Raw genomic sequence first — 20,973 nt, forward strand, 5'->3', positions numbered from 1 at the left:
TCTGCGTCTTCCTACAGAAGCTGGGCCCCTGCTCCAGAGGCTGACAGCATTATGGTCAGCCCTGATGCTAGAGGGGTAAAAGGAAAGGCCTCAACGCTCAAACGGCTCGAGCAGATCCAGGCACATTGTTTAAGGGTTCCTTGGCAGCCCATCCACTTGTCAGATAGAAAGGTAGAGTCTGTCACATGCCCATGCATATTTGAGGATGGAGTGAGAGACTCCATGCTTTAACAGGGGTGTAGTAGCGTGCCCCTCCCAGTAACAGATTTAGCACAATGAACAAGGAGAACAATGGAAATTCAGCCTATATGCATCTTCTGATGCATCCTCAGGATCTTTGTTAGAGGCCCAGGGTGGTCTGTTCCTCTTATCATGAATACTAACGATCAAGTTCTAGCCTACTGGGATCATCCACACGCCAGGCCAATGGGTGCACTACAAATTCTGGGAATCATCGGCATGGCAGAGTTTCCACAGCAGGCTGCTTTACCTGTCAGAGCGTTCTCCGAGGTGGAGAGCTGCTCCCTCAGTTTGTCCACGTCGTCAGGATGCACCTGGTCATACAGGGTGCTGCTGAACCATTCGGACTGCGGCTGGTTCAGGACGGGAGTCACCGAGTCCGAGACATACACCACCCTTCCGGTCTCACAAGACACTATGAACAGAAAGCCATCGGCTGCTTCTAGAATCAAGTGTTTGAGTTCCTGCATACAGAATAGACACGTTCTTAACCCAGTGGCGAGACAGTCATCACCCACCAGCTACCTTTAAGCTCTTAGGTCTCCCCCACATTAATCGCCCTCTGGCTGAGCTACCCATTGAGCTCTTTCAGTCTTTCCTTAGAAGCAAAATCAGCAGAGACCTGATCAGTGAGAAAGGAGGGTTTGTAGGTGCCATCAGTGGAGGTGTTGCCAGTGCCCCGCAAGGACTTCATGTGCGACACAGCCATACGCAAGATAGTCAGTTTGTCAGGCTTGCGAGCCAGGGCGCTGCAGGTGGGCACCATGTCTGACAGCTCCGTGATGTAGGCGGTCATCTTGTTCCTACGCCTGCGCTCGATCTCGCTGTGATTCTCCCTGGGAAAGCAGATGGGGAGAGGTCACCAGAGCCAAACGGCTCAGCTCTTTTGCCTCGTCAACCCTTCCTGGGGTCCCGCCAGGCCGGAGCGCAAAACAAAAAGATGGGCCAGGGTCGTCAGAAGTTAGAAGGGCTGCAAAAGCCTCTCATGCTGGGCATGCATGAAAGAACACGGGAAAAACAAGTGCAAGGGAGAGAAGCTAGAGCCAGGACATCTTTGCCAAACACAAGAGCATCTTGCTCTAAATTATATTTATTCAAGAAGTCTCGCGAAGGACACTAAGTTAGGGCTAAGCTACTTCAACACAGGAAGCTCTCTTCAGCGGATCGAGAGCATCGTTCTGCAGAAAACCACTAACCTACAACAGTAATATAGGTTTCCTCACAGTTACTGTGGTGATGCTCCTTTGAAATAAGTAAACGCTACAGGCCTGATTCTCAGTTACACTAAGGCACCTTTTACACCATCTGGACACACAAAAAGGCTGTAGAGCGGTTGTAAATGTAATTTCTGTCCACTGCTGGAGTTTCACATATACAACCATTAGGCACTATGGCTTGCTAATTTCTTTGGGAGGCAATTTCATCTCTAGTATAAAACAAAGTGAACTCTACAAGCGGCCCAACGTCCTTACCTGCGAGACGCATACCAGTACCCCGTGTCCCACCACATTACCGCCGGTGCGGAGGTACAGATTCCTAGAGATGCATTAGAACTAACGTTCCTTGATTTGATCCCACTAGTGGGTTTAAACATGCCTCTCTCAGGAATCCATCTGCTTCTGGGGGATCATTCCCTATTGGCACCCCCAGGATAGAGGCTAGCATGTGTTCACATGTTGCATTTATGGACCAAGTGTAATTTAGTTGGGTTATGAACGTGGATTTTTCAAACCAGAACATAATGCCAGGTTTCCTATAGGAAAGATTGATTAGAGGTGCAAACAGAGTGGATCAATGCAAGGAATCACACGATGGGAGATGAAACTGGATGGATGACAGCAAGTGGAAGAAACAGTAAAAAATGAACTAAATACAATAGATGAAAAAGGGAAAATTTAAAAAAAAAAAAAAGAAGAGTCACCTATTAGGCTTATGCAGTTGTTTAATAGGGACTTGCCTTTTGCTGAAGGGGGAATAGCATTCGGCACAGTGCTTTGAATATCCCATTCATCTTTAATTTAGCTTTCCACCATTGCAATGAAAATTTACCTGCCCAGACATGTATTACTCACCTACCCTTTCTGTCAGGATAATGGGGAAATCAATGATATTTTACTTGCCCCATTGCAAAATCCTCTTCCCAACAAGAAGGATTTTGCAAGACAGCCGTAACGAGAGATTGTGGGGTCACTGCTTAATTGAAGAAGAACGAGGACTCCTGGAAGTACTGCATTCTACTGTCTACACAAGCAGCTAAAAAGTCCCTCGTTCGCCAGAGACACACTTAGGGGTCCTCCTGTAAGCCACTGACCATCTTTTTCTTATCTGGTCAGAAATATTTCAACTATGAAACGCTGCACTTCCAGGTGGTGTCTCTGCTTCTTAGACAGCATGTAATAAGCCAACCAGAACCTTGACAGATTCTAAACACGCAAACCCATGTAATGATTCCATGTATTACTTAAGAGGAGTGACTTATCAATAACAGATTAAAAAATAAACCAAAAAAACCTCACTTTTTTAGAGCACAGTGCCCATTCTGTTTTGCCATACACCAAACCAGTATTTGGCGTTTAGAAGAAGTCTGGCCAATACAATTATGATATCTATTTATACAGTGGTAAAAGGCACCATTGCAACGTGGCAGGAGCTTACAAACTGGGTATTCCTGCACCTAGCGCCTCTCAGTCCAGCAGAAGAGAGGTTTTACTTGCCAAGGCTGAAGTTAGCAGAGCTACAGTAATCTGTGAAAGCACTGGCCCAGCCACACACTGCCCTGCAGTCTTCCTGCTGTCTGGGTTTGGATGCAAACCAATTCTTTTGAGGGTATTCCCGCAAGATGTTCTCACAAGGAGAATACAGCTTGAAGTTTTACTATCACACAGATTTCCAGAAGTCTGTCCAGTTTCAAGTCCTTTATTGCAGCAGATAAGGAAAAAAAAAAGTGGGGATGCCTGCAGAAACATCAAGGAGAGGAAGTACTCTGTTTTGCCATGCTTGAAATCTCCATTCTCCTACCTACCTGGCAAGTCTTTCCTTATCCGCTGAACTCTGCTCATCATCAGACCTAAAAATAAAATTAGTGAACTAAGCTAAAATGGAAAAAAGTTTAAAGAAAAGAAAAAATGGGAAGATGTATTAGGAAACCCAACCTTATAGATACATCTGTTCTGTAATAAAACAGATCACAAAACAAGAAGGTCTTTAAATGTATTGTGTTATACACTTATCTAGCATCTTCTATCAAAGTGTCTCAAAGCACTCTGAAAACATCAAGCAAGCCTATAAGGTAGACAAGTGTTAGATTCATTTTTACAGACGGGTAAACTGAGCCACACCGAAATAATTTTGTAGGTCAGCAGCAGAGCTGGGAAAAGCCCCCAGAAGTCCTGACTCTCAGTCACACTTACCTCCCTAAGTAATGAGAAAGAAGGTATTTTTAATCAATACACACAGCCTGTTGATTTGTAGTGTTAACATACTCAGACTTTGCATACAAGGACACCCACAAATGCCAAGAGTCAGAGACCAAGACACAAGTGCCCTTTATAACATTGTTAAATACACAGACACCACGTGATGAGAAGGAGTTGGCACACATTTGGGACGACCACATTATGCATGAGCGGTGAAACCACAAAGGTATTGTGCAAGTCATCTAAACAAGGGGCCTACAGAAACCTTATAATCACAACAACATGTATGCTCGTATAGGATTGTTACAGAAAAGTGTGTGTGTGTGGTGGGGGGGGGGAGGGGGGAAAGAGAGGAGAGAGAGAGAGAGAGAGACTTTCAAAAGTTTGCTGGTATTTTTTCCAAACCTCTCTGTCCTTCAAACCAGGTTGCCTTAGGTACCACATAATGACTCAAAAGCTAAATTTGTAAGTTTTCAGACTAAATGTTCTCTATAAGTCAGGGAGCTACAATTTTATGTTTAATCTCCCACTGCTTGCCAGGCATAAAAAAAGCATGCTCTTCAAAATATAGCTAGGATTCATGGAGTGGAGCATAAGTTTCTAGCACTGGCCAACTGTGATATACTGGGGCTTAAAACTTATTAGTCCTGTACTGAATAGCTGATGTTTGACTTTCAAGCCCTGGTTTACTCAATACATATTTTGAGGAAGAAGGGGGGTGGGGTGAGAGAGACTCTCAGCTGGTAAATGGTGGCCATATGAAAGCTGCTCAGAGGTCCCAGGAGAGGTGGATTAATGGGCGAAATAGGTGCAGTTTAATTCCGTGGATACAAAGGACTTTAGTCCCTGGGTATCACGATCAATTGTGTTGTATAAATATATATTTTATCCAACCCCATTCTTTACTGCATTCTTCATTCCAGCAGTAGTGAAAGAGTTTCCAATTCTACACAGATTGATAAAGAGTAATCATACAGCAGCAATGTATGGAGGTTTTTAAGGTCAAGCTTGACAAAGCCCTGGCTGGGATGATTTAGTTGGGGATTGGGCCTGCTTTGAGCAGGCGGTTGGACTAGATGACCTCCTGAGGTCCCTTCCAACCCTGATCTTCTATGATTCTATGAATGTAACACCCAGGTATTTGCAGTACTCCTATTCTACACTTGAAGTAACTTGCTATCTTGCGGGATGCCTTACAGTCAACATGTATAGGAGAGAATGTATCGATTTACACATCGATAAGGAACAGACTCTAAGTGCTGAAGATATGCAGAATGATGTTGGACACAGTGGTCCCGCACATTAGCAGCTCAATGCCTCCGCTGTTTCATTTGTTTAATTTTTTAACCACAAGAGTGGAGGTTAAAGACGGTAGCTGTTTGTTTTAACCTGGGTAATTATAAGGTCCATTGTTGCCAACATTTGTAGCTATGTATGCCAAGATAAGGAGAACCTGATCTCATACTTCAGGGTGTAAGTTGATCACATGCAGAGGGTCAAGATGAATTTCCACACAACCTCACGTGCAACACTGCACCACTGGCTTGGAGTATTGTAGAGTTAACAACTCCTGGGAAGGGTCGGGGACTGAAACAGTATATCCAACTCGAGAGCTAACATTCTGACCCTGTAGAGCAGTCCTAGGGTATCACAACAGATGATACCAAGAGAACCTGTGCTACATTATGCATTGATAATGCTTAAAGAATCTGCCGTTTTTTATTATATTTAAGTTTCTTCAAAAGCCACCAAGGCCATGCTTACACTAGGGAAAAGTCTTTTTAACACAGGTTAGCCAGTGCAGGTTGGTTAACGTGAACGGAAGTGAACTGGCAATTAACTCAAAGTACAAAAGCCTAGTGAAGTTGAGCCCATAGCGTTATCTTGTAGATGCATGTACTGCCCAGAACAGACCTGAAGAGGCTGGTTTTGAGAGTTCGCTCTCTGTGCTGAGACTTTTGTTGTTAAGAAGGTTACGGCTCCAGTGTAAACGCACTGAAACAAGGAGTTAGGAAAGAAACCTGGAAATGCAGAGCTGCTGTAACAATAGAACTCCAATGCAGGAACACTACAGCTTACCCAAGGAGTTCTGCCAAAGTCCCACCCCCCACACACCATTTTTAATCTTTTCCCCTTTCAGAGGCCCAACATTGGCACACACACTGTCCTTCGGCCTGAGAAGGGCTCCCTACGGAAGGGTCAGTACCATTCCTGCCTCCTCTGCACTCCCAAACCTCAAGATCCACGACCCACTACACTGCAAGGCCCTTTGCCCACAGCATTTTAGTGAATGGAAGTTCTTTATAAACACAAGTAACGTCCTTTGCTTTCTCTCCGGAGGAATACTAGCAGTTCTGACATTGAGTAAGGGCCGTAATTTGTACCCAGAGATGAGCCCCATGCTCTGAAGTTTGTATTTTAACTCCACCAAGTTCAGGAGCATTTAGATCTAGGGCATTTCATTGGTTCTAGCTGAATGATTTAGCTGCTTAATACAAGTCACTGCATGCACTGATGCTAATGCTCTAGAGCGGCTTATTTTGGCTAAGAGTTTAGCAAAATCAGAAGACAAAATGGACTCTCACAATGAAGATGTGGACTGGAGCCAGCATTCAGAACATACATAACCCTCAAACGTTTAGCAACATTACAAAGTCACGTTAAAAAAAACCATTTAAATTAATCATTTCAAATCAGCTTAAATTAGCTTCATTCTAGGCCTGCGGTGCCCCTTCAATGCGCCCAAGGCAACCGGAGAAAGACAACAGTGCCAGTGCCCAATTTTAGATGGTACAGAGCGCTTCCTGCAAGGCGGTCAATGCCCTCAGCTCCCATTGACTTCAGCTGTGCTTGAGGAAAGAGTGCTACAGCACCAACATTATCAGACACTTCCCTCAAACTTCAAGGTCAAAGAGTCCTCTAATAAGGCTATTGTATTATCTGGTCTCTTAAAAAAAACCCAACCCATTTATCCACACCGCTTTGGCAGAATTCCTTTACAAAATATACAAGTAGGCAACACGCAGGAGGCATACTACAGGCAGAAAAGGAAACGCCGTACAAGTACAGTTTATTACAAGCATGCGGCACACGTGTATTTTTATAAGATTTGGGGGCTCCTAATCGACAGCTGAACAAGGAGAAGCATCGCAAAAAAGTCACACTGAATTAGTTTGATACCTTTTACAACCAAACTGCTCTCTAAAGCAATTTTGCAGGATTTCTAGCTTCCCTGGTGCAAAATGTAGGCTTTCCTCAGAACAACACAAAAAATGAGAAGGGTGATGAACATGCACTACCAGGTAGGGGAGGTGCCCCAGATGTAAGCAGTAGGACTTTGTGGGTTTTATGGACCACAGTACTGTGAATTCTTACCTGGCAAATCTCTCTTTATCATTTGGGATCTGATCATCATCACATCTAGGAGGGGGGGAAAAAAGGAAAAAATGTTTTAAAATACTTGCATGTCATTCCTTTTCAACAATAAAGTAACAAGTTGATTAAATTGTGTGGGAGAGCCACACTGAAAAAAATACACCAGTTACGTAGAATACAAGTTACAACCCGACATAGTGAAGTCATAGCTTTGTTTCCCATTCTCAAGTGCTTAGAGATTAATAAGCTTATTAGTTACATTTCTTCCATATGACGCATAAGAGTGATCTCATACCACGATCAGCCACCTCCCATTGCCTGAATCTCATAAGTAAAACGGCTTAAATTATGCTCTGAAGATGCAATTTCTCCCATAGCCTCATCCATTCAATGACTTAGAATTCAGTAGATAAATCCTACATACACTACAAAAATAAAGAAGCCGGAACCACTGTCATGCTCGTTAGCCATTCCAAAGCTTGAATGGCATTAAACTGCATAGCAAAATGCCATGCAGCCTGGGAAAAACTGACAAATTGACATAAGGATTTTGAGCTTCATTAGACTCAGACTCTAAGGCCAAAAGGGAACGTCATAATCACCTAGTCTGATCTCCTGCACATTGCAAGTCACAAAACTCACTCACCCACTCCTGTGGTAGGCCCATAGCCTCTAGCTGAGTAAATCAAGATCTGAGGACTTCAGTAAAAGACTTAAAATTACAGAGACTCCACCGCTTACTCTAGTTCAAACCAGCAAGCAACCAGTGACCCATGCAGCAAAGGAAGATGAAAAAATCCCCCAGGGTCTCTGCCAATCTGATCTCGGGGGGAAATTCCTTCCCGACCCCAAATATGGCAGTCAGTTAGACCCTAACCATGTGGGTAAGACCCACCAGACATATACTTGGGAAAGAATTCTCTGTAGTAACTTAGAGCCCTCACCTTCTAGTGTTCCATCTCTGGCCACTGAAGATACTTGCTAATAGCAGTCGCCGATGGGCCATCTACCATTGTAGGCACCACTCATAAACCTATCAAGCTCAGTCTTAAAACAAGTTAGGGTTTTTTACCCCTATGTCTCCCCTTATAAGGCAGCTCCAGAACTTCACTCCTCTGATGGTTAGAAACCTTGATCGAATGTCAAGCCTGAAGTTATTGATGGCCAGTTTATATCCATTTGTTCTTATGCCAACATTGGCCCTTAACTTAAATAACTCCTCTCCCTCCCTGGTGTTTATCCCTCAGATGTATTTAAAGAGAGCAATTCTAACGCCCCCTCACCCTTCATTTTGTTAGGCTAAACAAGCAAAGTTCCTTAACTCTCCTCTCGTCAGGTAGGGTCTCCATTCCTCTGATCATGCAGAGAACGGCTAAAGGTTCCAGTTCGAATTCATGTTCCTTAAACATGGGAGACCAGAATAGCACAGCGTTCCAGAAGAGGTCTCACCAGTGCCTTGTATGATGGCAATAACACTTCCCCATATCCACTGGAAATACCTCACCTAATGCATCCTAGGATTGCATTAGAGTTGTCTAAATCAAAAAACTAATCCATGTAACTGGACTACAGATTAATTACATGAGCTCTTCATGACTTCCCAATCTTCCATATGGATTATGATAAACAGGGACGTTTGCAGCCACTGGGAGTTCTCAGCAGTAGGGGGCTGGGGTAAGCTAACCTAGAGCATCCGTACAATAGATTGAATGGCAAATTGCTAGGACAGTAATGGAAACTCGGCTCATTAGCAAAAGGGTTTGACCTTGTTATAGGAGAACCATGCTGTTAGGCTGGGCTTGTATTCCCAAAGGAAACCCTGAACAGCTGCTTAACTCGCCTTTGAAAGATCTAAAAGGAGTTAAATCACATTTGCTTTCCCCCATTAGCCACTTTGTTACACTAGCAGGGATGTTTCTGCAGCGCCATACTTCATCTTATCAACTGAAATAACCGAGTGATGTATTACTGTATAGCTAGTACCGGTGTTATCTTGGCTCATCGCGACTCACTACTAGCAGACATTTCTGGTTTAGGCGTTCTAACAGGAATACTCGAACACAGGGGGCAGCAATCGAACATATGACAGGACACTATCAGGTCTGCCCCGTCTGAAAGCTACCCAAATACCACTGCATGGTGTGAATGAACACACCAGTCCAGTTTCCAGAGAGTTAACGCTGTCTCTTTGGCTCACTCCAGTCGGTTTGGATAGGACAGCATACTGGGATGCAGGAGGACACATACTGTTCTGAGATCTCTAGTGCTTTAGCACACCAGGGATGTGTGAATAGAAATGTTTTTATCTGAGTCTCCTTGCTTTGATTAGCTGATCCTAAATGCTGAGCATCTGTATTCTCCCCACCCCCATCCAACAAACCTTGTGTTACTGCAGATCATCCCCCTGCCCAAGGAGGGCTGCTGTACCTTCCTCCAAAGAGGGTCAAGCCCACTCCCACCAGTGCTGGGAGGGAAGCCCTCACCGTGCGGAGAGTGTTTTCACCTCATGTTTTACCATAAGTTTTGTATATTTTAATGAGCGTATGACTGGAAAGAGCCGCCTCACCTGAGGAATTTGTTCCCTTCTTCTTCTTCATCATCATCATCATCAAAATCAAGCCTGAAAAACAGAAGCGGGAGAAGCAACCATTACCAGAGATAGTGGATAACCAGCTCGAAAGGAGAAACTGTCAGCCCTGCAACTTGCACCTTGGAAAGATGCAGAATTTGTTTGAAGCTAATATTAAAAACAACCCCACATTACAGTAATACTGGGAAGAGCCAGGAAATTCAAATAGGGGGCTTCCCATATGCACTTGTCAGAAATGGAATGTGCAATGGCGCGGAAGGCCATTTGGCATGAGATCACCTTCGCCATGCGTTAACCTCGGTTACCAAGTATTGTGGGTGATTCAGAACAGCGAGTGGTCTGATAAAGCAGATACACCTCTACCCCAATAGAACGCTGTCCTCGGGAGCCAAAAAATCTTCCCGCGTTATAGGTGAAACCGCGTTATATCGAACTTGCTTTGATCCGCCAGAGTGCGCAGCCTCACCCCCCCGGAATTCATGTTATATCGGGTCGTGTTATATCGGGGTAGAGGTGTAGCTCCCTGCACTCCGCACACCCTGATCTGATCCAAGTGGCAGTCTCCAACTGGAGAATTTGGTTTTAAAAAAGGAAAACAAAATAAAAGTCAGTGAAGTCTGAACGGTCCAGTTAGTATTCTTAGTGACATTAGATGGCATCACTGCATTAGACAAGGGCCGCCATTTTTATTGTGACCACCTTCTGTATGCATGGGAGGGGGAAAAGACTTATCACTTTGCTTCGTTTCAAGTTGGAACCTGGCATACAGAACCAGCTCAGCTGCATACGAGTCTGTAAATAAAATGCAAGGAACAAGGATGCGGCAGAGTGGGAGGGACCTGTGCTGGAGCAGCGAGCAAAGCTGGTCAGGGAATGTTTTAGTCAGCTTCAAAATAAGAGGATTTTACCAGCAATGGGCATTTTAAGAGAAACCATTCAAGTGTGCTTTCCCTGTCCCTTCAACTTGCAAAGGTGTTTTAGCAAAATAAAACTGCAGGGCAAGCACTACTGCTATAATAAACCTCCCCCTACAGAGTCTCAGCAGAAAGGCGTTGCAGGAGCATTACTGATCCACTGGCATTCTCCATCCCTTCCCCCAGTCTCAGCTTCTGCACCAGCAGAAGTGTTTTCTTTGCAGCTACCATATTCTGGAGCAGACTCCTTATATCTGTGATTCAGTGACCTCCCCCCAATGTCATTCCCAGCCTTGGATGAAGACATCTTTTCTCTTTTGTCCTGAAACAACCTCTTTTGACTGCACCTTTTAACTCTAATCATGTTAGCTTAGAGGCATTTGGGGATATGGTTTGCATAAAAGACACAAGATAAAAAGACTAAGGGTATGTCTACACAACCGACGTTTAAGCGCAACATGGCTGTGTAGTCACGGCTCCTCTCCCAGCACTGTAAAAAAAAAAAAACCCCACCCCTGTGAGGGGAATAACTCCCAGCACTGTCTACACTGCCATTTTACAGCGCTGAAACTTGCATCACTCGGGGGGGTGGGGGGGGTGGGGTGTTTTTTCACCCTGAGCAAAGAAAGTTCCAGCGCTGTAAAATGGCAGTGTAGACAAGGCCTAAACAGAAATCAAAGGGTAGCTGAAGCGACAGAGGAATAGTTAAATCCTTTCAAAGGGAAGGATGTTTCCTCATTACAAGGCTGATCACTCCTTGCTAGGTTACACAAATTGCTCTGCAAGGAAGCAGACACTGTCTCAAGGAGCTTACTGTGTTTTTAGTGATTACAACTTACCCTGGTCGTCTCTTGTTTGTCCTCTGGACAATGGCTACTCCAGCCTGTGTACCAGGTCCAGGGTTCCCAGAAGCAACTGCTGCACCCAAAGAGGGAACATCCGATGCCATTTCTGAGCAGGAGAGATAAAGCAATTATGCCAAGTCCCACTATGTTTCAGATTTTGAAGCACGTTATCCATTAGAAGTGATTAAATCTGAGCCCCAATGCAGTTAAGCCCATAATGTATTTAAATGGGTAGACTTTATACAATGTGCAAGTCGGATTCTCATCGAGCTCTCCTCTCCAGAGCCTGTATTGAGGATCTAAGCACATGCTGTTTTCATAAGATCAAAAGCTCAGATCGTCAAACTCAAAGATGTGCTCCTTTTAAGGAGGAGGAGGAGCTTGGTGTGGTCATGGATGGAAGCGGAGACTGTCTCAAATGCTAGTTGGCCCCACTCTGGTATGCAGAAGGGAGAGGGAAGGAAAGCTGCGAGTTACTAAAATGATTAATACAATTGGGGAAAGAATGAAACTCATGTTGGAGCTGGCACTAGGAAGTACATTTTCATGCATTTTTCTTATGGACGCTACTTCAGAAGGGTGTTGGGCAGTCAAATTAATGTTTGTAGAACCCTTTGAAATCTACAGATGAAACATGGTAGAAAAGTGGAGTTTTATTATGTAAGTAACTGTGCTGAATTGGACCAGGGAGACATCCTGAAACCATTCAACCCTCAACCGCTCTAGTGGGATTGTAACACTCTTGTTCATTACCTGTCCTCAACAACATGGAACAACAGCAGCTACGGTCACTACCAATCTGGGCTGGATTCAAACTGGTGATCGAGCCAAAAAGATCTGTCTGTCCTTTATGAAGCGATCTAATCCCTGCTTGCTTCTACAGTTCCAATATAACCGCACACTGAGGAATTACGCTGAAACGCAAAGCTAAACAGCACTGACTCCATCTGACCACAAATATATTAACCATGTGCCTCCATCGAATGGCAGAACAATGGAGGAGAAAGCATACCTGACATAGCAGCATTGTCCCCATTTTTGGTGCCACAACAATTAACCCAAGAGAAGCGATTTCCTTTTACTGAAAGAAGTGCACAGTATAAGTAAGTTCTTATTAAGGGAAGACTAAGGTTTTTGCTGCAAACCCTCTAAGCTGAAGTAAAGATTCTAACCCGGAGCAACTTGGGAGCACAAGAAAAGAGACAGATTTAAAATATGCATGTTAGAATTCAAAGCCAGTTGAATTATTCACATTTTGTATAGAGCTGAGTTAATTAAATTTAATGAGATGTTTCCTGCCCCATTCTAACATATTCATGGTTCATTCCCCAAGTAAGAATTGTGTCTAACCATATAAACCTCTAAATGAATATGTTAATTACATTACTTGCTTTAAAAAGTCAGTAACTAAGTTGCCTGAATGGTATAATGTTTCAATAAAATAGATCAGAGGGAAAAACCGAGATCTTGGGAATACCAAATCTCTGCTAAGTTTGTGGTTTTGAAAGAGAAGGACATTCACAGTAATAGCATAATGGAAAAAGCATCTAATCATTGCAACAAAAGATCCAACCTGCCTACTGCCCACCCATTTGAAGGATTATTGAATCAAAGGTCAGCATGTGATGAGTTCGTGGTTTGTGTTTTCATTTTTAAACTGAAAGACTGAAAACTTTATGGTAAGATGCAAATCACACAAACCTCACCCAGAAACAGTTCTTTGGTTAAACAAGGCATAAGTTACCCCTCCTATCTAGAACCATTTTTGGAACTAAAAATCTTTTGCATGTTATTTAATTGGGATATGTTACATTAGATTATAACAGAAGGGAACCAGAGGAAAGAGAAGAACCGTGGGAGGAAATGGTCATGGTCTTCAGAGATTGTGGTACTTGATACTGAAATAAACTGCTATAAAAAGGTTCCACACCTGAAATACAAGATGCTCAAAATGGTAACGTGAAAGATTTAAGACATGAATACAACAATTCTTACCTGAAAACAATCTGAAATGCATCAGCAAAGAGCTTTCAAGTTCTTCATTCACAGTTCAAACAATGGGGCAAAGCCTATTAAACGTCAACCACTTTCAACTCTCATACGAGTGGAGGGTTCTCAGTTACTTGCAAGCTCAGGCACTGGGTTTGAAAGCAGTCCGTGCACTGGCACTAAGCAGGATTTCCCTGGCCCTCAAAGAGGATTGCTCTGTGCCCTAAGCTATTTTATAAATGGCTCAGAAAGATTAGATTTTTAATCAGTAAATGTCAATTTCACTGTACACATGCAAACCAACAAAATATTTCCATTAACATTTACAGATAGGCAGAATAGGAAAAATGCTGCTTGGGAACTTTAGCGTTTGAGTTCAGCTATTTACTTTGTATATTTTGACATACGATGTTTACAATTTATAATGGAATGGTTCCAAAACTTTTTGAATCTAAGTCTACCATCACTAAATAGTTATTTTACGACTCCCCTGACAATTTCCTGCAACAGTGAAAACTTAAATTGAAAAAAAAAAAAATGCTTAAAAAACAAAAAACCATTGATATCCACTGAAATTATTAAAAAAAACATCAAATCTAATTCTGCCAAGCCTATTTATGGAGCACATAGTATGCTTTGTCAAACGGCTAACATCACTGTTCAGACTGGCCTGCTCTACACAGAGCAAGTGCATTGCTAGCAAGAAAAGTGTTGGCGTACGGTTCTAGTTACTATGGTTTGAATTGTAGTGTACATAGGGCACTAGATAGGTATTTATCTTTCACATTTCTATAATGTGTCACCAACCTCTAGGCTCACATACAACCAAGTTCACTAAACTGTTAACCCAGTGTTAGACAAAGGCCGTGGCTACACTCAAAACTTCAAAGCGCAGCACTTTGAAGTGCGAGTGTGGTCGCGTGCCAGAGAGCTCTCCCAGCGCTGCAGGTACTCCACCTCCACGAGGGGATTAGCTCCCAGCGCTGGGGCACTGTTTACACTGCGCTCAGGGGGGTGTTTTTCCACACCCCTGAGCGAGAAAGTTGCAGCGCTGTAAAGCGCCAGTGTAGACAAGCCCAAAGCAACCAAAGTAGCTGTTCGCTCCAACTAAAGAATCCCGCCAGACTCTCCAACTACAGCCTGGGCAAACTGACCCTTGCAGCATGCCCTAAGGGTGAAAAAACACTCCTGCCTCAACAGACCAGCTGGGATAGGGGAGACAGAGGCTGTGTAGTCCAGGGGATAGAACACTGGACTGGAACTCACAAGAGACCCAGCTGAAGTTAATGGGAGTTTTGTCACTGAAGCCAATGGGGCCAGGATTTCATTCCGGGAACTATTCCTGGCTCTGTCACCCCTCCTCTCTGTTTCTCCATTTCCCTTCCCACTTTCTCTTGCCTATTTAGGCTATAGGCTCTTTGGGGCAGGGGACTGTCTTACTAGGAACTTGTACAGGGCCCAGCATAATGGGATCTTGATCTCAATTAGAGCCTCTATGTGCTACTGCAATACAAATAAAGTAGTACGCCTCTGGCAGCTTACAGTACTACAAACACTGCAGTCAGCACATTTTTTTTGTTCTCTTGCTGCAGTTATACTACACAGCATACAACACACTATACACCTCTACCCCGATATAACGCTGTCCTCGGGAGCCAAAAAAATCTTACTGCGTTATAGGTGAAACCGCGTTATATCGAACTTGCTTTGATCCGCCGGAGTGCGCAGCCCCGGCCCCCCGGAACACTGCTTTACCGCATTATATTTGAATTTGTGTTATATCGGGTCGCGTTATATCGGGGTAGAGGTGTACAAGTTCTCATATCACTATAGATCATTACAATAATTTCATTAGCTAGCCAAGAGTACTGTAATCAAGACATCTTGTCATGAACCATAAAATCCATCCATTCGGAGTAAAATGAACAGCACACAGCCACAAATCAATCAAGAAACATATACTAGATCTATTGGGCGTGAAATATGAATTATCTATTCCATGACTAGACTAGCTTTGGGGGATTTTTAAAGCCATTTTGTGAGAAAAATCACTCCCCACACAGCAAAAAGATATAGGCTAACAACTGTCATTGTTAATAGTCGGAAACATTTTTTGCTATGCATTTGTGCAATAATTCAAGTGATCTGATTTCAAAGAGATTAAAGCCTAATACTCCAAAGCATTTTTAAACAGTACATGCAGTTCTCCCCAAACATTTCACCAAAATACACCACTAGGCTGCATTAGTCTCTTTTGCACCCCCAACCTGAGTTTGGTTCATACCAAATATATCACATAATATCACAGCAAGGCTATGCCAGTTTGTAGAATTTACCAAGGGTGACTGCTCTGTAGAATAACTATTGAGTTGGCAATTAGCAGAGCCATTATTCTCAGCCTTATCAATAGCATGGGAATTCTGATATAAATACTTAACTATAGCAACGTAAGAGGGTATTTCATCTTTTTGACGGCTTACTAAAAGCCCCAAAACTCTGTCAGCATGAAAACCCCATTCTGCAGATGAATTCAATATGGCAAAGGAGATTAAGGGCAAAGGGCAGTTAGGTTCTTACCTATGTTCCCTGTCAAACTTGTATGGATATTTAAAAAATAAAACCTATTCAAAGAATTTTCCCACAAAGTGATGAGTTCCCGGTGTGTCTGGAAAGACCTGGAGCTTCCAGCCCCTACGTTTTAGTAAAAAAACATCCTATCCCTACCTCCTTTCTGGTGACTAGACCACCTATTGCTGCATAAGGCTCTTAAATGTTTTAATTGCCTAAAGGTTTGGGGAACACAATAGTTTTTAATCTGATTTATTTATTTATTTTAAATACATAGCTTCTCCTGTCTCTTGAGATCTAAAGCCTATAGCACTCAGTGATATGGTGTTGATGTTGCTTCATTTGTTTCGTAAAACCTAATCCTCGGTTTGAGGGTAATTTAAGTGGTTTAGAAGAAATCTCAAAGGTGGTGTTTGCTTTTTGTCTAGACCTGTGTATATGTGGCTGCTCAAGGAGTTGTTGGCTTTATGGTGCACGTAATTTTTTCCTGTTTAAACCATGATATTTGCATTTCTGGAGTTCCTGAAACTGACACTGTATGTCACTGTTCTATTAAGGCGGGAGGAACTTCCGGTTAAAGACGGAGGAAGGAAATGACCGTATATTTTTAAGACTGATTTACGAGCAAAACAGCAATTTTTATTTCTTTATTTATTTGTTTCTAAAAAGAAAGCTCCTTTCTGATCTGTCTGAATGTTCACCGCATTTCCAAGAGCCAAGCTCTCAGGGCTTCAGGTTGGGGTTTTTTTTGTTTTTTTTTGTTTTTAAACAGATGCACCATGTGAATTTGGGCAAGTCACTTTATCCCTTGCCTGTTCCCTATCTGTAAAAACTGGAACCGCACTGCACACTTGCCTACCTCAGGGGACAGTTGTGAGGCTTAAGAAAACGAAGTCTGTAGAGTGCCTTGAGATCAAAGGGTAGAAAGTGCTACAGAAGGACAAGTCCCATATTTAAGTGTTAAAGGGGTAAAAAAAAGGGCTGTGGAAAATCCATTTGTGTTCCCTTCACCTGGGTGGGTGGGGGAACCCTCTTTCAAAATTGTGTTAAAAATATGAGAACTTTTGTCATCTGGAAATATTTATATGAACATAACAAATCCCTTTCAAATGTTAAACAAACATCAGGCTCCAATCTTTTTTCCAATCTTAGTCAGAATACAAATTTTATATTGAAATTAGAAGGGAAGTGATGAGACCAAGGCTTGTGGTGCCTTAGGGAACATTACAGTTATAAAACTACCCAAGAGACTAGAGGTGAAGGGAAATGGCTGGAGAGACTGAAAAGAAGGACATGGCTAGTGGGTGGGATCAATGGTCACAAGAGAAAAATGGTGGAGTTATGAACTTTTCAGGATGTTGCTAACCTAGAAATGTCTGAAATGGTTGGGCATGCCACTGGTTTCTTCATCTTTTTCAGTCCTCAGCATTGACTTCATTAAGTAGTTTCTTATTCTCACTGTATTAAATGTGGAAACTGCTGACCAATACAGCAAACTAAAAATTAGTGATTACCAAATGTCAGTGTATGAAGTTTTGACTAAAGCTGCCTACAAATGAAGTGGTAGGAAACAAGCATTTGAATGGTCTGAAGTAACAGATCAACTGACACAACAATAGCATTATTCTATTGAAGTAAATTGTAAACACTGTCGGGAATTAAGCAGGAAGACAGGAAAGAGTCATGTTCTTAAGTGTGAAGAAACCAACTTTCTGCAAGATCAAATGCGTCATTGAGAGACTCTTATCTGTCAAAGTAGAAAAGACAAATCTTCCATGACCCTGCAAACAGGATCTGGTTTACATTATCGTCATCACAGAAACATAGCCAGAACGATAAGATGTAAGTCTTTGTTCCAAGCCCAGGGCCGGCTCTAGGCACCAGCAAAACAAGCTGGTGCTTGGGGCGGCACATTTTTAGGGGCGGCATGGCCGGCGCCAGAATGCCGCCCCTAAAAATGTGCCCCGGCCGCCCTAGCTCACCTCCGCTGCTGCTGTCACGGCACGTGAAACAGCTGATTCGCGCGCCGCTACTCGCCCTCCCTCCCAGGCTCTCAAACCTGTGAGGGAGGGGGAGATCCCGAGCGGCCGTTTCGCGTGCCGCTGCTCCCCCTCCCTCCCAGACTTGAGAGCCTGGGAGGGAGGGGGAGAAGCGGCGCCCGCGCCGCGGCCACTCGGAGTCTCCCCCTCCCTCCCAGGCTCTCAAACCTGGGAGGGAGGGAGGGAGGGGGAGATCCCGAGCGGCCGTTTCTTGCGCCGCTGCTCCCCCTCCCTCCCAGACTTGAGAGCCTGGGAGGGAGGGGGAGATCCCGAGCGGCCGCGGCGCACGAAACAGCTGTTTCACGCGCCGCTGCTCCCCCTCCCTCCCAGGCTTGAGAGCCTGGGAGGGAGGGGGAGACTCTGAGTGGGCGCCGCTTCTCCCTCTCCCTCCCTCCTAGGCTTGAGAGCCTGGGGGGAGGAGGCAGGGCTGGGGATTTGGGGAAGGGGCGGAGTTGAGGCGGGGCCGGGGGTGGGGTAATTAAAAAACGGGGGGGGGGGGGGGGGGCGGCCAAAATTGTTTTTGCTTTGGGCGGCAAAAATCCTAGAGCCGGCCCTGTCCAAGCCTTTCCAGCAGCTCTTCAACATCAGCTCCATTCAGAAGCAATACGTGTTTGCCTTCAACACCCATTATATCAAATGAACACCACCAAACCAGGACCACAAAAGAACAAAACAAAAATCAAGCAATTCAGAGAAGATATGAATCTTTTGCATTTCTACCCAATATGACTGACTGCAAATACAAAACACCCTGTTCTGGATGGAAGCTATGAAGAGGCTGAAACATAACCTTCAGTTCCTTCCTTCTCTTCTAGCATTTAAAATTGAATATCCAGATTTGCATATCAATTCTGTTTGTGAAGGAGGATGCCTCAACTGGTGGCATCAAAATGGTGGAATACCATAGAAGTAAAAACTTGAAAGACAGAACGCCTGAATTCAGAATTAAGAAGAACAGGAGTACTTGTGGCACCTTAGAGACTAACCAATTTATTTGAGCATAAGCTTTCGTGGGCTACAGCCCACTTCATCGGATGCATAGACTGGAAAACACAGACTGAAGATATTTATACATACAGAGAACATGAAAAGGTGGAAGTAGCCATACCAACTGTAAGAGGCCAATCAATTGAGATGAGCTATCATCAGCAGGAGAAAAAACCTTTGAAGTGATAATCGAGATGACCTATAGAAGGTGTGAGGATACTTAACATGGGGAAATAAAGCCGATGTTAATAGGTTCCCCCCCCCCCCCGTTTAGGAAGGGTAGGAAAGAAATCACAGCAAACCTGAACATAAGTAATTGTCCAGTTTTTTTTTTTTTTTTTGATTACCCTTAAAAGTTACAAGTTTTCCAAATGTTTTGGTCACCTTTAGCATCTCAGGCAGATTAAAAAACAGAGCACATTTTAAAAAAATAAATAAAAAAGCTGTGGATTTATTATGAGTCAGGACACAGTTTATGCTTTACCAAGGCTCCTAGGAAAAGAAAGTGACATTAACAAGAATCCAACAACAAATAAACCTTGTACCTTTCACTTTACTGCTAATATTAAAAAAGCAGATATGCACAACAGGGAATGGAAGTTCATAACAAAACTAGGTGGTCAAATATTTGTCCTATCGACCTTAATGGTGTTCCCATAATCCAAATAAATATTACGCTTGTAGATTGATGAGAGTAAAGCAGGCCTCATTGTACACTTCCATCGGAAAGGCATTTTTTCCTTTCACTATTCCCTTTTATTCTCAGGATGTTATTGCGCCATTCCAATCAAAAATCTTACCAACAAGCAAAATCTGTCATTAAAAATTATCCTTAAAATACAATGCAATTCTCTTCAGCTGTTTAAATCCTTCTTCCATTAAGCAATGAAACCTTAAGCTATGGGGGAGCCATAGATTAACTGCTGGAGGACTGCGTGGTGGAAGATATGGTGCTTTAAGGAGAAATTTAAAATGGGAGATGTACTTTTTTTTTTTTTTTTTTTTTTAAATGAAAAGAGGTGCTTCATCTGTAGTCCACTCAGCAATATGTTATTGCTTGCTGCTTAGGTTGAAACATAAGCACTTATGAACAGCAAGGCTAATGTGAAAATTGAGTTAAGCCCAGAAACATGCACTGAATGTTTCCACTAAACAGGCTTGGGACTCGATTCTGCAAGCTGTTTGGCACAAACATACCCTGCACCTGCAGAAAGTGAAGTCAGTAAGGGTCCACAAGGGCACAGTGGTCTTCCTGTGCAGAATTTAAGGATCTGGGCCTAACTTTGAAACATCTGTGCTTTTAACAAGTTGTAAATTGCAACATATTTTGCGACCAGTTTTACCCATCACCACACTCACAGCCTCCTTAATAGGAGGACATTGAGTTAAGCCCAGAAATATACAGTGACTCACTTGAACTTTGCAGTCCACTTTTTAAGACAAAAGGGGTCAAAGCTTGCAAGGACAGCGGCTGACAAATAATTTATCTTACAAACATTATCCTTGTGTATACAATGAATGCTTACTCAGAGAGCAAATAATTTGTCCTGTTTAGAGAACCAAGATATTATTGCTCTGCTTGTCAGACTGCAGCCATGCAGTTATAAACATTAACCACGGATGGAAAACTTGTTCCTGACATGTGAATTTAGCAATGTTTAAAGAGTGCCTCTAGAATGCTAAATATCATGCAACTCAGCAGGATGAAGTTGCATAAACATTTTGTCATGTGTGAACAATACAAAACACTCATTTGAGTATTTCCTTTGTAGTTCAAAGAAATGTTATTGTGCTACAAAGTCTGGTTTACAAAATGTTTTTTCTCTAGCTTTACTGCACCAAGCAATTATTGCTGTGGATTTAACTACACCTCTTTTGCTCATGAAATTGCAAGAGAAAACCATATTCAACACTAAAATACAACAACAGTCTAAGCAGAGAAGAAAGGAGCAGACAAGAAAGGTCTTTAATAAGGCCCCAATCTTGCAAATATGTACATGCTTAACTTTT

The 20,973-nt window shown here is 43.1% G+C and overlaps 1 protein-coding gene across 2 annotated transcripts in view; it reads right to left on the minus strand.

The window, feature by feature from the left end:
* ARNT (aryl hydrocarbon receptor nuclear translocator) overlaps positions 1 to 20,973 on the minus strand; it is a 38,971-nt gene that overhangs the window by 16,078 nt on the left and 1,920 nt on the right. The window contains exons 2-7 of one of the 2 annotated variants that reach the window (XM_065419850.1): positions 11,375 to 11,486; positions 9,598 to 9,651; positions 7,032 to 7,076; positions 3,263 to 3,307; positions 863 to 1,076; positions 491 to 704 (exon numbers count right to left, since the gene is read on the minus strand). In XM_065419850.1, the coding sequence (XP_065275922.1) occupies positions 491 to 704; positions 863 to 1,076; positions 3,263 to 3,307; positions 7,032 to 7,076; positions 9,598 to 9,651; positions 11,375 to 11,486 (684 nt within the window). The remainder of the gene's footprint in view (positions 1 to 490; positions 705 to 862; positions 1,077 to 3,262; positions 3,308 to 7,031; positions 7,077 to 9,597; positions 9,652 to 11,374; positions 11,487 to 20,973) is intronic. The other variant, XM_065419851.1, reaches the window with a different exon arrangement.

This window comes from Emys orbicularis, chromosome 20, assembly GCF_028017835.1.
Source record: "Emys orbicularis isolate rEmyOrb1 chromosome 20, rEmyOrb1.hap1, whole genome shotgun sequence".
In the NCBI taxonomy this organism is placed as follows: domain Eukaryota; kingdom Metazoa; phylum Chordata; order Testudines; family Emydidae; genus Emys; species Emys orbicularis.